General features: G+C 44.7%; 1 protein-coding gene across 1 annotated transcript; it reads right to left on the bottom strand.

The window, feature by feature from the left end:
- Nucleotides 1–1573: 1573 nt before the first annotated feature.
- On the bottom strand, nt 1574–12611 carry ddx20 (DEAD (Asp-Glu-Ala-Asp) box polypeptide 20). The gene is made up of 11 exons (XM_008300037.1): nt 12394–12611; nt 8130–8224; nt 7575–7743; nt 7375–7489; nt 7011–7153; nt 4845–4983; nt 4587–4645; nt 3890–3972; nt 3644–3749; nt 3054–3155; nt 1574–2949 (listed from the first exon to the last, which is right to left on the bottom strand). The coding sequence occupies exons 1-11, from the start codon at nt 12587–12589 to the stop codon at nt 1748–1750; spliced, it is 2409 nt and encodes an 802-aa protein (XP_008298259.1). The 5' UTR covers nt 12590–12611; the 3' UTR covers nt 1574–1747.
- Between the last annotated feature and the right edge of the window lie 2709 nt (nt 12612–15320).

The following is a 15320-nucleotide window of genomic DNA, read 5'->3' as shown; positions in this document are numbered from 1 at the left end:
TGGAGAGGTGTTTTTTTTTGTTTGTTTGTTTTGTTTTTTAATTCACAGAGCTCAGATTAGAAATCTCTACAACTTGTATGTATTGTAGAGTTGTGCGTGGTTTGCATATTGTGTGAACAACAACACTCACTCTGTCCGGCCATGAGATGACGTTCATGAGCAAAATGACCACCATGGGCGCCCAGAAGAGCGCGAACGCGATGATAATGTACCCAAAGCGCTGGGCCAGCTTCCCCTCCATCTGCTTCTTGCCTCGCTCCCTGGCTCCGGGTGTCAGGAGGCAGACCGCCCCCACGATCTCTGGGGGTCTCGCCGCGGCGGCCCCGGCACACGGAGCGCCTGCCTCGGCCACCAGGAGCGTGGTCCGGCGGAGCGGCAGCGGGCTGCGGGGCAGAGACCTGCAGGAGCCCCGCTGCGCTGAAGCCGGGACGCTCAGCCAGCCCCACACGTGCTCCGCCACCGTGGGCCTCAGCTGGACCCCGCGGTTGAACACTTTCTTCCGGTGCTGCCTCACCAACTTGAAGATTCGCACGTAGTGGACGACGATCACGGTCAGGGAGAGCCCCCACACCGGCACCAGCACGTAGGGGCCGAACGGATCCGCGGGGCGCAGGTGGCCGCGGCCCCCGACGTGCGGCCGGCAGAGCATGTAGAAAAGCGCCTTTTTGGAGAGCGTCAGAGAGATTACAGCCAAGATGAGGCCGCACGCCCAGATGGACGCGATCCAGAGCCGGACTCTGGTTTTCCTCCTCTCGGTTTGAAAGGGGAAAGCGATGGCTTGGAAGCGCTCCACGCTGATGCTGACCAGAGTGAGCAGCTGGACGCAGCTGCACAGCGAGTAGGTGAACTGCTGCAGGGCGCACACGGACACCTGGCCGTCCTTCCCCTGGCACAGGAAGGAGAAGAGCAGCAGCGGAGTGTCCACGGAGCACTTGAGGAGGTCGCTGGCGGCCAAGCTGACCAGCAGGGCGTTGTTACAGTTCTGCAGACTCTTTGTTCTGAACACGACCCAGCAGACCCACAGGTTCCCGGGTAATCCCAGCGCTAGGGACAAGGTGAGGACTGTGCAGTTGAATATGAGGAACGCAGTGTCCATGTCGGTGTCGTTGCGCCCAGTTGTGCCGTTCCACAAAGTGTGAGCATCCATAATGTCATCTGCATCCTCTAATGAATGCGTCCTGGTCAGTGCTCCTGCAGCACAGGGAACCTTTGGCTGCATGATTTAACAACATAAATGCTACAGATGGAGAAAAAAAAAATGGAGCTGAAGTGGGGGCCCCTAGTTTTGATTAATTGTTTCCAAGGGTGTTTGTCTTTTGTGCTGCCCGGTGCTGATTGGGTGGGTGGTGGGCAGCTTGATTAGACTGTAATCAGGAGCATGTAGAGCCTGACCTTGGCGTGCCCTGCTGAAGAAATTACATAAAGTACATGGTACAGTCTGATCTTTCTCTATACATCAGACTGGACTCATGGCTCTAAGTGTGTGGCCTATACTCTTGTGTACACAGAAAGACTATTTGCAAACAATAAAGTAGTTAAATAACATATGAGTGAACAGAAACGACATTTAAAATGCACTACTGATCAAGTGATTTATTAGAATTTATTGAAAAGTACACAAAACCTTTAAGTGCAATGTTTTAGACGAAGGTGCAAACATTTTCCACGAGGATCATTTCTGCCAGGACAGACGAGACAATTCATCAGTGAATATGTTTTCACTGATTGGAAGTGCTTGACATAAAAGTCAGTCTTTCATGAGTTCCTCCATGTAGACGGCGTTCATACGATAAGCTGCCATCCAGTTGTACGCTGCGCTGTAGTAGCTTTGGTAACCCTGCTCTTGAAAAGGGGACATGCAGGTGTAGTAATCGTTCCAGGCTCGGTAGCAGGCTCTCCAGTAAGTTTCTGCACTCCACTCCTCCTCCTCCTCCTCCTCTTCTTTCTCAATGTAATCTTCTTCATCCCTTTCCCTCTTTAGTTCTGTCTTCATCTTTTCTGAGAGCTTTCTGCTCCGTTTCCCAATCTGTTTTTTCATCTTTTGTGATTCATCTCCCCGAGTCTCTGCTGAGGCTGTCTGATTGGTTCGCCAGTTCGATTTAATGCTCGCTACAGACTCCCTGCTCTCAGGATGAGACGACGCTCCCCCACTTGTTGCATAAGGTATCCGGGCGTACGTTCTGGGTTCAGAAGAGGCACAAGCTTTAAATTGAGTGGAACCTGCCTTTGCTTTGGGCACAGCGGGTGTATGTCTAGCTTCAGTCTGAGGCTTCGCTCTGTATTCAGTTACTTTGGTGTGATTTGGCCTTCCCGGCGTCACGTCATCCTGGTTCTCCTCCCTATCGGAGCTAGAAGAACCAGACATTAACTGAGGAGATGACAAGTTAGATTTCCACCGTTGACCATTTTGTCTTAAATTTAGAGCTCCGTCATCAGTAAGCGTGACCGACTCTTGATAGTCATTCTGGTCATCGGGGCCGCTGTCCTCTCGGCCTCTGAACTCCCTGATGATCTCCACTGATCTCCCCAACCCCGTGGTGATGAAGTTATGGAAATCCTGCTCGGCCTCCTCGAAGGTCATAAACTTTGACCTGCAATTCTTGAACGAGCTGAGAGGAGGGATCTTCGGCAGAGCGTCCTGCAGCTCTTTTCGAGTCGGGATGGCCTGAGGGGGACTGTGCGGCAAAGCGTCCTCTGTTGAAGATATCTTTCTACGACCGTCTTCACCGCGTGCTCTTTGCCTCGGGGCCGGATGGGTCTGCTCTGGCTTTCTTTGACCGCTTTGCTCTACAGCTTGATCCCCAGTAGAGTGAGACTGAGAGGCCTCGGTCTTTGTACGCCTCTTCTTCTCTGTTCTGGAGAACAACTGGGATACGGGGCCGGGGGTGGAGGCCTCAGTGCAGACATCCCAGTCACATGGCTCGTCCATCAACCCAGGCTCTATGGTGGCTGAAAGGACAGCGGACAGATGAGACTGTAATTAACCTTCCGAATTAACAATAAAGGCTGCAAACAGGAAAGTTGCTGCATGCGGACATGGGATCGGGACTCACATGGCAGCGCAGACAACCTGAGGTCACACTTCTGAGCGATGGCCATCATCTTGTTCTCCTCCTCTCCATGGCAACAGTAGGTCACAGCCAGCCCCTGAGTGCCTACAAACAAAACACAATCTTGATGAGGACCCATTAAAATAACAGGAAATGATAAAAGGAGGTTCTAACAGTAGGGCTGCAAGGTGGACCAGTGGTTAGCAATCGGTGCCTCGCAGCAAGAAGGTTGCCGGTTTTGCGACACCCAGGATCTTTCTGCGTGGAGTTTGCATGTTCTCCCCGTGCAGTGTGGGTTCTCTCCAGGTTCTCTGGCTTCCTCCCACACATTTCAAAAACATGTTGAGGTTAATTGGTGATTCTAAATTGTCCGTAGGTGTGAATGTGAACATGCAAACTCCATGCAGAAAGATCCCAGGCGTCCTCAGCGGGATGCAAACCGGGGATCTTCTAGCTGTGAGGCGACGGTGCTAACCAACGAGCCACCGTGCAGCCCGCTAAGACAGGATGAAAATGCAACATATCAAGCCACGCTGCTTTGGTTGCCTCCAATTGCTGGTTTCTATGATAACGAAACATCTCTGGGGACTGACCAAATCGCCCGGCTCGTCCAATCCTGTGCATGTAGGTTTCCCAATCCTGCGGCACGTCCAGGTTTATCACCAAGTTGACTTTCTCTGCATCTATACCCCTGGAAGTCTAACACAGAGGAAGGAATGGCAAAAAAAAAATGGAAATGTTATTGCTCAGAAGCTGATAACACCGGCATAGCAGCAGATTTATTAAAGGATAAAAACAAGGATGCAAGGTGTCATATGGAAGTTGTGTGTGCGTCTCACCAGATCGGTGGAGATTAACACCCTGCACTGGTACTGCTTCAGTTTGGACATCGCTTCCAGTCTCTGGTCCTGACTCAGGCCACCTGCACATGTCGTCAAACACCAATTCATTAAATCTGATCAGATCAATTCTGCTGAGACAGTCAACGACGCAAGGCTGTTTGTTTGCTCTTTCACTTACTAACTCACAGCAGTCACTGCTTGGATATCACTTTAAAAAGTGTATCTGTAAACCATAGTTTCACCGTTTGGCAAAATATGCTCATTAGTTTTTTTTGGCAGAGTATAAGATGGAAAGATCCACATTATCCGCTGTAGGCAACCTATTTGTTCATATTTCCTATGTTTGTGCGAAGCTAGCTGGCTGACAGCTGGCACCTTATAATAAACATTATTAAATCCGTCTGTTAATCTTTACATCACAGTCTCAAATTGGAAGTAAAATATGGAACTATTTGTTCATAATTTCATGATTCAGTTTATGAAATAAGGTTATGTGAAGTTAAAAACAACAAAAAGTGTCCTGACTCCAAAATGATGCTTTACTCGCAATTAGAAATACATAAAATAAATAAGAAAAACTTTTTAAGTAAGTAGAAATTATTTACATTTCCATCAATTTATTTCCTCAAATTATCTCATCATTACTACACATGACACAAATATCACAGTTTTTTTTTTTTGCAGGACCTCTCACCTGAGATACAAACAGCAGGTAAGCCTTTGGAGGACAGGATGTCAGCCAGGTGCTGAGCTCTGTGGGAAGAATCAGCACAGGAGGATGTCACAAGTCACTTCTGAAAATATATATAATATAATCAGTCTCCATATCTAATGTATTCTGTATCAGTTCAGCATCATGCAAAGATCAAATCCACAACTGAAATACTGTTTTTCTTGGTCTTAAAGACAACAACACCTATGAAGGAGGATAAACATTAAAATGAACTGATACCTTGTGTGTAGGTTGGAAAATACGAGAGCTTGGTTGAATGGGATTTTACTGAACAGCTCTAGTAAGTGCTGCACCTTCTCCTCAAAGACCTTGTGAGCTAGCGGATGGGCCTGCACCAGCTTGTAATACTGCTTCAGACCTGGCAGGGTGGAACACAAAGACAACATACGTAAGATCATCGATTTAAACTGACATCAAAAACGTCTCTTTTTTTTTTTTTTTGCTCCTGGTGGGATGTGTTCAGTCACTGATGTGTGTGAAGTTCAAGGTTTGTTTTCTTAGCTTCAGATAAAACCACTTTCTGTCATTTTGTAAAATATAAAAAAAAACACAAGTTGGAGGCTTCAAAGTAAACAAGGTTTAAATGAGATCCTGTCAAAGAGAAGAGTGTTTTTAGTACTGGTCTCTTATGTTAGTCTCTGCCTACCACCCATCACCTCAAATCCTCAAGAACTTCTTAGCGGGAAATAAGCTCTCAAAACATTTTGTTCTAAATCTTGATTCTCTCATCTGTCCTGCCTTATTATGGGGAGACTCTTGTCATTGGGGCAGCAGTATTTAAATATGAAAACCTTTTTATAAAAACAGAACACAATTCAGAAAAAGATGGTTGGGGTAATTTATAAATGGTGTCATTATAGTTTGCCCAGCAGAACAATACTTTCAGCACTGTCTGCAGCACATGTAGCAGAGTACAACAGCCAAGCACCACTGAGCCACTAGTGGTGCAGAGTCAAGTCTTCATAGTAAGTCGATAGCTAATTTGTGAAATACACTTCTGGTAAGTAAACACTCTGAACCTTAAAATCCACCAGTGGGTTTGCAAGGTATGTTTTTTATAAATGCCAAAATGAAACCATCATCATGTATCGATAACAGGAAGAATGATGCAATTTCCAACTTTCCATGAACTAATCGTGTAACTTTGAGGCCACGTTTACACATAGCCGGGTATTTACAAAAACAGATCTACGTTTTCAAAAATAACATTGTTCACACCAGATCGTTTTCAAAAAAATCTTTGTTTACACAAACCCGCTGTGAGCACGCCAAACCTATAGGGGGCAGTGTAACGAGAAGCATAAAGCCATGCTAGCCAATCAGAACCCTGGAAAAATCACAACAACAAATGGCACAAATTGCTTCATGTTACTTCAACGATAGTAGTGCGAGGGTCGTTTGTTTGGACCAACAGAGAAGTGGAGCTACTCCTAAATGTGTTGTTAGAGGCCAAAGAAGTAAAATACTTGAAAATATTCATTTCTATCACAGTAGCCAAACTGTAAACATGGGTTGCACACACATGACGCTTTTGTCGCATGCTGTGACGTCAAACTCCGTCTCCTCTTTCCTACATACAAACGTAAAGACGGACTTTTTCCAAATCTCCACTGTGGACCTAGTTTTCAGATATGATCGTTATCGGTGACTTGTAGCTTCGTTTACGTGTAAACCAAAGGCCCAGACGCATTGAAGTATCACCATTTTTGCTACGTTTAAATGGGGCCTTCGTTTTGTCTGGAAAAAAAAAAAAAATCAAACCTAAGCTAAAAACTGGGATATTCCATCAAAATCACTTGATTCTACAAGTCTCATTTAAAAAGAATTGCCACCAATAAACCATTTGCAGTCATCTGACATTGTAAAAAATAAATAAATAAATTCTGTGCTCTTTGGCAGAACGAAAAAAAAGCCACTATTCACTACAGCCAACAGTCATGTGGCACAACTTGAGAGACTGTCAGCTGAACTGCAAGCTATGCTTACACAGAGAAGACAGGAGACAAGTATGAAAACCAATAAAAAATGTAAATAGTAAAATATCTTTATGTTAAAGCATATATCCACGATTGTGGTGTTTCCATAGAGGTGCAGAACTTGATACTGCAGTGAAGAATGGGACCACAGTGAGTAAAAATGTGATAGAGGCACAAAAAAACCCCAAAAAACAAGAAACTAGATGTAGTTCAGATGATTAATAAATTAAACTCCATTATTTTTAATATAACTCAAACACATAGATATCATATTGGAATCTATCAGAATAGCACTAGTCATATCTGAAAGTACCTTTAGGGCCCTGCTTGACAGTGATGCTTTAGCCCCTTGAATTAGATTTTGCTACACCAACGAAAGCAACCAAATGACCATTAAAAAGCGTCCTACCCTTCAGGCCCATGTCACTGGGATTGAGCCTGACGAAGGTGGGCTCCCTCATGTAGCGGGTAAGGTGCTGAGCCAGGGATTCTGGGTAAGTGGCAGAGAGTGCAAGCATCTGTTTGTTCACAGGGAGCGAGGAGAAGATCCAGCTGAAGAGGAGCAAGGAGACGAGGCAATTTCAGCACAGAAGGGTTTGTAAATGTAGATTCAAGTTGTTGAGCTATCATTCTTGAATTTTAATGACAGGTCCTCCATTGAGGGCTTCAGCCTAAACACCCAGCCTGAAAAACAATCTGCGCGCCGTACAACGGCCCGCTGCCATAACATGCAACTCATTAAATATGATTAAAGATGTTTGTGTCCGTCTTACTTTATCTGTTCCTGGAAGCTGCCCTCCTCCAGCAGCTTGTCCGCCTCATCCAGAACAAACAGCCTGATGCTGGCGGTTGACAGCATGCCCAACTCAATAAGCTGCTTGATGCGACCTGAGTGCATAACCAGGAACATTGTTAGGAGACAGAAACAACAGCAGGGTGATTACAATATGAAAACATCCCTCTGGCCTCTTACCAGGTGAGCCCACAGCTATGTGACACTTCTTCAGATGGATTTTGTCCTGGCTCACGGGCCTGCCGCCAATGAAAACATGGCACTCCAGGCCCTCCATGGCACAGCCTATGGCCATCACCACTGAGTGGATCTGCACTGCTATCTCGCGTGTAGGAGCCAACACCAGAACCTGCAGGATGAGGAGGGGAAAGAGTTGTTTTTGAAGAATCAGCAACTACTTACACTTGATTGAGAGCGGATTAAGGATGGACAGGTGCTGGATAGTTCAGTAATGAGACGGACAGCTAATGAAACTACAGTGCACGAGAATGTTCAACATGACCAGGCGTATCTCTCCTTTATTAATATTCCTTCTTTTTCATTTAGACTCTTGACACTTACCAACTTAAACTCATCAGATTAAGAGACAGTGATAAGAACTTGATTAAACTTTGATATACAACTTTTGTTACGATTCTGCTGTAATTACAACTAAAGTGAAATTAGCATAGCAAAGACACATTTCTCTATATGTCCGCTCATCACCATGAGTTCCACTTGAGTAAATCCACTCACCTGAGTTGCAGGATTCTCCAGGACCAGAGAGTCCAGGGCTATGGTGCAGAACACGCATGTCTTTCCGGTGCCGGACTTGGCCTGCACAATCAAATCTGAAACAAGAGATGGACAGTGAGGGCTGCGCAGTTAGCCAGAATAATCACAATCACAATTTTGGCATCCACAATTAATTACACTTGATTGGGTGACGCTTGATGTCGAGAGCCCCTCACCTGCTGCATCAAATCAAGTGGCTCCTATCCACGGTTCAACCATCTGACCAATCACAGGGGTTTACCTCAAGTACAACGTGATTACCCACTCACCGCTTCACAGCTGCCGGCAGAAGCTTCTACGCTATGCAGGCAGCCTCCGAGTGGAAAGCAACTGCAGTATATCTCGTCTGTGGCACAGTTTGTTTATGTCTAGTTGCATCCTTGCGGAGCCACTTCTCCAAATTTGTTTTCAGTGGAGATTAGCCATTTCTGGAAAATGTATTTAATGCATTTTAAATGATTCGAGCAACAGAAAGTAAATTTCATTGACTGCAATTAGTTGGGAGAAAGAAAATCTGACATCTTTGCACAGGTCAACCGTACGTATTTAGCATCAGTAGATCATTAACTACAGTCTGTATGCACACAAACATTCACGTTTCATTTTGAATAGAAAGAAACGGATAATTTTCTGTTCTCTCCGGTACTCGTGTCCAACACTGGCATACAGTTAATCTGAGATTCCTCCCACTCCCACAGTGACTCATCTTTTAGCAGACAGAACAAGAGTCTCCTTCTGACATAACAGTCAGAAGATTTCGACTAGTGCAGCTGCAACTAATGAGAATCTTCATTATTGATTACCTGGAAAAATTGGCAGTGGAAATTGTCTATGTCAAATTGCGAAAAAAAAAAAAAAAGATAATACAATTTTAATTTCCCAGAGCTCAAGGTGAAATGGTACATAACAAATTATATTACAAAAACAAACCCCCATAGTTAAGCTGGAACCAGCAAATGTTTGGCTTTTTGGCTTAAAGAGTGACTAAATTATTTCAGTCAGGGTGATTGTAAACCTTCGAGTAATGGAGCTAAGACTGTTCTTTTCCCCCCACATTAAATCCCCTGTGATCTTTAGGAAAGAAAAAAAACTGAGGGTCTTAAAAGCATTTGCTGCTTTTCTGAAGGTGTTTCTAACGTCCTCAGAGTCTTCAGGCTGTCTGGATGAAACAGTACTAAACCCAGAAATGACAACAAAACTTCTTTAGTCAGAAGCTGTTGAGAAAAAAAAACAACTTCTAGGAATTTATTTCTATAAAATAGAATCACTAAACTGCAACAAGGAGATATGTCCTGTGTGGTCAGAGTGCAAATCAAATTCTGGTTTGGAGTTGGAATCTTTGGAATAACATGGACGCTATATGTCGTTTAGAACATACAGTAGATGAAGCACATAAATACCCCATGATGAGCGTAACACTGGACCAAGGTAGCAATGCATTTTGGGATGATTAGTGTGAAAGAGTCACATTGTACAAAAACTGTTGGGGGAACAAAAAGCCATTATTTTAGGCCAAATAAACAAATTACAGACAAGCAATCAAAGTAAGTGTGCTGCTATATATGAGGCCAATTTAGAGCATTTTTTCTAACTTTCATTTGGACTAATGTGGGCACGAGCGTGAACGAAGCAAGACAAAAGGTTTGCGTTGTGTCGTTTCAACAGTAATACAATAACAGTCACACAGGGCCTGGTTATGGCCTCTCAGAACCACAACGGTCAGCTGTGACCCATAGATTTGATGTAGTTTTTATAGAACGGTCAAGCAGGGAGGCACAATGAAGAGCCTGGGGGTGAAGAGGAAGAGATGCAATATCATCTGAAAACTGGGATAACGGCGCACATTTTTCAGACAGTCGCTCCAGGGAGACATCAATGGTGCTGCACTGACACATGGGAAATGCCAAAAAATAGCTGAGTGACTTTTTTTTTTTTTTAAAGAGCCAGAGAGAGGAGTGTGGCTCTTCTCACATCAAACTGTCTGTTTTGGAAATCAACAGCAGTGACTGTTTTGTAACATACATACACCCAGTCTAACTGGGCTAATTTAACTGTAACTGTCGTTTCATCTGGTTGCCAGACTGACCATTTTACATTCAATGTATTAAAATTTTGTTCTTCTGTTTTCTTCACGTTCCAGGGTCGGCCACATGAAATGTACGGGTGAGATTATTAAGAGTAAATTATTTCAAATCAGGAGTTTAGGAACATGTCCATCCATCAAACGAACTGACGTCCATCCCCAGACCCCAAATATGCAAAAACACCCAACTTACTACTCTTCCTTCATTTCCTGGGAATATTTTATGGGAACCACAGCTTCCACACAATATATTACAACTCCAGCTTTGTGAATCTTGTCATTCTTGCAATCAGTAACAACATTGCTTCAATCACACAACCTCTCTCACGTAGACAAATCATTGTTGGAGCAAAGCCCTCATTTCATTCTGTTGTCACAACGACCGAATGCTAGACTTCACGTGAGGCTCTTGTTCAGATGTTTGATCATAACACTGGTGAGAAGGAACTACTAGTAACTGACAGAAGACAAAGAATCCAAATTGGAAGACACAGAACAAGATTCAGACAGTTGCATACTGTGGGATTGTACTTTGGCACTTTAGTAATAAGCTGTAACTCTTTCTGCACATTGGGTGCCAATACAGCCAACATACAAAATACACTACCCTACACTGTGCACTGCTGCTTTAAAACCAACTAGCAGCTGATCTTTAACAACCACAATGCTCACGCACAACATCGTGCACGAGAGCTGCAACAACTAATCAAATCACTGTCGACTACTAAATTGATTTTGCTCATTTATTAATTGGTTTGAGTCACTTTTTTTTTTTTTTGAGTGCAGCTTTTTAAATGTGTACATGTTATTTACTCTTTCATGACAATAAACTGTTTGCATGTTCTCCCCGTGCAGCGTGGGTTCTCTCCGGGTTCTCCGGCTTCCTCCCACACAGTCCAAAAACATGTTGAGGTTAATTGGTGATTCTAAATTGTCCGTAGGTGTGAATGTGAGTGTGCTTGGTTGTCTGTCTCTAAGTGTGGCCCTGCGATGGACTGGCGACCTGTCCAGGGTGTCCCCTGCCTTCACCCTAAGTCGGCTGGGATAGGCTCCAGCCCCCCGCGACCCTAATGAGGATTAAGCGGTGTATAGATAATGGATGGATGGATGACAGTAAACTGAACATCTCTGGATTGTGGACAAAACAAGACATCAACTTGGAGCTTTGGGAAACACTAATTGACATTTTTCACCAATAGTTGATATTATATAGCAAACTAATCGATTACTCCAGAAAATAATCCACAAATTAATCACAATGATTACAGTGGTTAGTTGTTGCACCCACTGTGCACGATGGCAGCTCTTGCAGCGTCACTACTGGATTTTCCTTTGTGTTACTCATCAACCAGACTGCACATGCAATAACTTCCACAGCACTGTTTTCTACCAGCCACTCGCACAACTTCAGCAAATTCGAGCCACAATAACAATAATCAAACATGTCAGTTAGGCCTGTATGCCACACTTTTTACATTACAGATAATATAGCAGCCAAAACAGTCAGCCTCTGGCAGACAGTTCACTTTATACCTGGCAGCATCAGCACTGAAACACAACAAAAACCTGCAGCAACACTATCCCATGCACACTTGATTTGGGGAAAAAATGCTGATTTTGCTGGGAGTCTGGACTTCTTTCGTGCGCACATGTCATTGCAGACATTTCATATGTTGTCACAGGTGATCTAATTTGACAACAGAGATGCACAATTCGGTCCACGTGATAAGCAGGGTGCAATCTGAGAAGTTTGGTTCAACTGTCCCTCATCTACAATCCCAGCCCAGAGGTGGAGGAACATCTGGTTCCTTTCAAAGATCACTGCATATATTCAAGCAGCGTGTGTCAAATAACCTGAGAATATGGGCTCAAGATGTGTCAGCCTGGAACATGTAGGTGCACACAGATGAACCTGCTGCAGTGTGTGATCCTGGACATGACATACTTCAGAAGAACACATCTAACTTCCTCCTACAAAAAGGCAGCAGGTGATTTTGAAGTAAGCTAAAACACACCTGACCTCACGGAAACACATTTGCACCCGTTTTGGAGGAGTTCCACAACTTTTAGTAATATCTGTTGCAAATCTACTTCAACAACCGGTTTGTGATGCGTCATACACTCATGGTTCTCTGCACCCACCGAGTCCGCAGCGGCCCAGCGGGATGGCCTTCAGCTGGATGGGGGAAGGTTTCTGGAAGCCCGCGGCGGACAGTCCGTCCAACACGGCCGGGGACAGCAGCAGGGAGCCGAAGTCGATTCCCTCCGATAGAAGCACGTCGTCGGTCCGCTTTCGCGTTTCGATGTCGTGGGCTGCCTTCCTCACGGAGGCGGCCATGTTTGCTGGACTGTTTACCGCCGGGGACCAAACTGAGACGGTTAAAGGCGCCTCAGAGCGGCAGCACATCTGCGCATGTGCCGCCCTCTGGTGGCCTGGAGGAGAATTACTCCGTCATAATGTAGGTCAAGCTTTGCATTTTTTTTTTCTTCCTAAAAATCCAGAAGCAGAATCATCCATCCATCCATTATCTATACACCGCTTAAGGGACCCTCACTAGGGTTGCGGGGAGCTGGAGCCTATCCCAGCTGACTTAGAGCGAAGACAGGGGACACCCTGGACAGGTCGCCAGTCTATCACAGGGCTACACTTAGAGACAGACAACCAAGCACACTCACATTCACACCTACGGACAATTTAGAATCACCAATTAACCTCAACATGTTTTTGGACTGTGTGGGAGGAAGCCGGAGAACCCGGAGAGAACTCACGCTGCACGGGGAGAACATGCAAACTCCACGCAGAAAGATCCCAGGCGTCCTCTCCAGGATGCGAACCGGTGACCTTCTTGCTGTGAGGCAACGATGCTAACCACTGGTCCACCGTGCAGCCCAGAAGCAAAATCCCACATCATAAAACACAACCCTTTTCTTCATTCCTCCTTTCTTCAGCATGTTTTGCATGTGACATTATGTTCACCAGTGTGGCATTTTCCCATCCAGCATGATGTTTTTTATCCAACCTGTAATCTCAAGTCAAAACCCCCTCATCAAGCAAGACTGTAATTGAGTGTCATAGTGGGGGTTATTATTATGTCCACCATCTAGAAGTCTAGGAACTCTGCTATGTCTGTCAAATACCTCTCTCAGCCTTGCTTCGTAATGAACCACAGTCTCCCCCTCTTCCTGTATTACCCAGTCAATTTGGCTCCAGTCATCCTGCTGTCCATATGCAGTTCTAAGCCTTCCCCACAGCGCTGTTAACTGGGGACCTAGTGCCTGAGTTAGATCGTTGGCCCACAATAAAGCATCGCCATCGTTATCAGGAGGGTTCCAGTCCCCTCTAACTGTTGCCCAGTCAGTAGTCAGACAACGAGCCATTTTGTTCCCATTTAGTGTGTCACTGTTGTACAGTCCTCTCATTTTAACAATGAAGTCATTCACATCAGTTTTGGGAGAGGGACTGTCCTCTGCAGCTTTTAATATGTCAGACTGGTCTGTTGTGACTGCCTCACCTTCAGGATCAGGATAGAGGGTTGTTGCTCTTGTGCATGTATGTGTGTTCTGGGAATTGTGTACTTCCTGTTGCTTCCTGACCGGGGGTAGGGAGGTGGCTGCTGGGCTGGCAGGACAGGATCAGGGTCATGGAACGGAGTGGCGACGACCCGTACAGGAATTTGTAACACAAGACCGTTCGACGCAACATTAGCTTCATCATTATCATGTTCTTTTCTTGCTCTTCCCTCTCTGCTCTTCTCTTTGTCTGCTTTCCTGCCTTTCTTTTCTTTCTTTTCATCTCCCCAACACACCTTCACAATGTTTTCAACTAGTTTTTTTTTACATCCATCAACTTGCAATGTGCCTTTAAACCCATATTTGTTTCTCTATTTTTCAAAGCATTGAACACTTGAGGAATTGAACATAAACATGAATTTGAATCACCGGTCAGAGGTTTTTACTCTGATTGGTTCCCATGGTTATTTCTCCACAACCTTTCCTCTCCCTTTCGGTATTTTTTTGTTAAATTAAACTTAGAATCTGACCACCATTTTCAGTAGGGCTTACACAACACAATACCCCTTGATCAGTCACTCACTTATATTGGTTCTTTACACCCTCTTTTGATTACTGAGTAGAGAAAACCTCTATTGAACCATTTTATTGCTGATAAAGAAACGGACTTCTCACTTCAATTCGATCTCATTGACCACTCCGTCCCCCCATTTATTCTGAATTCACAGATGAGGATTTCAATTTTGCTGTGCACCGCCTTTTCAATCTCGTGCCCGAAGGAGGAAAAGAATGGCTCCAGGGATCCGGCTAGAAGGACCAAATTTATGTGGGTGAGGAAGAATCACCACTCTCAAAATGAGGATCTTGAAGTCAGCGTCTCTTTATTCAGCAGTGCATAGAATCTCACACAACACAGGGTTATGGGAGAGGAGTGAGGAATGTCAGTGTCGTTCTGGACAATTTGTCTTTGTCCTGTCATGGGAGGATAGCGCTGTTCCTTGCTCTATAAGTGAAGCACAAAATTCTCTTATCTGCCACAGGAGTGTAACTCTTTGAGGCCTCCTGCACATTCATAGACTTTTAGGCGCCTGCAGGACCGAATCCAAAGTATTTTTCTGTCAGTCTGTAGGCAAGTAGTCTAGATTGGATCCATGCATGCTTACACAAATTTGTTTGGTTGTCTAATATATAAGATAATCCAAACGCGCTGCCTGTACAAGTTGTGCTGCGGCGAATCAGCGTTAAATCTCTATGCGTTGAATATTTCAGTATATTCAAAAATGTGTGATCTAAGCAAGCTATAATCCTCTTTATATGCCTTTACCCAGCAGCAACGCATTTACCTGTAAACATACGGAAACACATATTGTGCTACGGAGTCCCTGCTTCATTACTCATGGACAGCTGTAAACCCTGCAATCAGAGAAAGTGCAGCCTTAGGGGACATAAGACAGAATTATTGTCTTCAAAATCCGGATCTACGGATTTCCAAGAATTAAAAATCATCTAGAGCCCCTCTCCTCTTACTAGGCTTATTAAGAGGGTCCTGTCTCCATCTC

This window comes from Stegastes partitus, unplaced genomic scaffold, assembly GCF_000690725.1.
Source record: "Stegastes partitus isolate 25-593 unplaced genomic scaffold, Stegastes_partitus-1.0.2 Scaffold1492, whole genome shotgun sequence".
NCBI lineage: Eukaryota > Metazoa > Chordata > Actinopteri > Pomacentridae > Stegastes > Stegastes partitus.
This window is presented reverse-complemented; position numbering and strand designations above follow the sequence as displayed.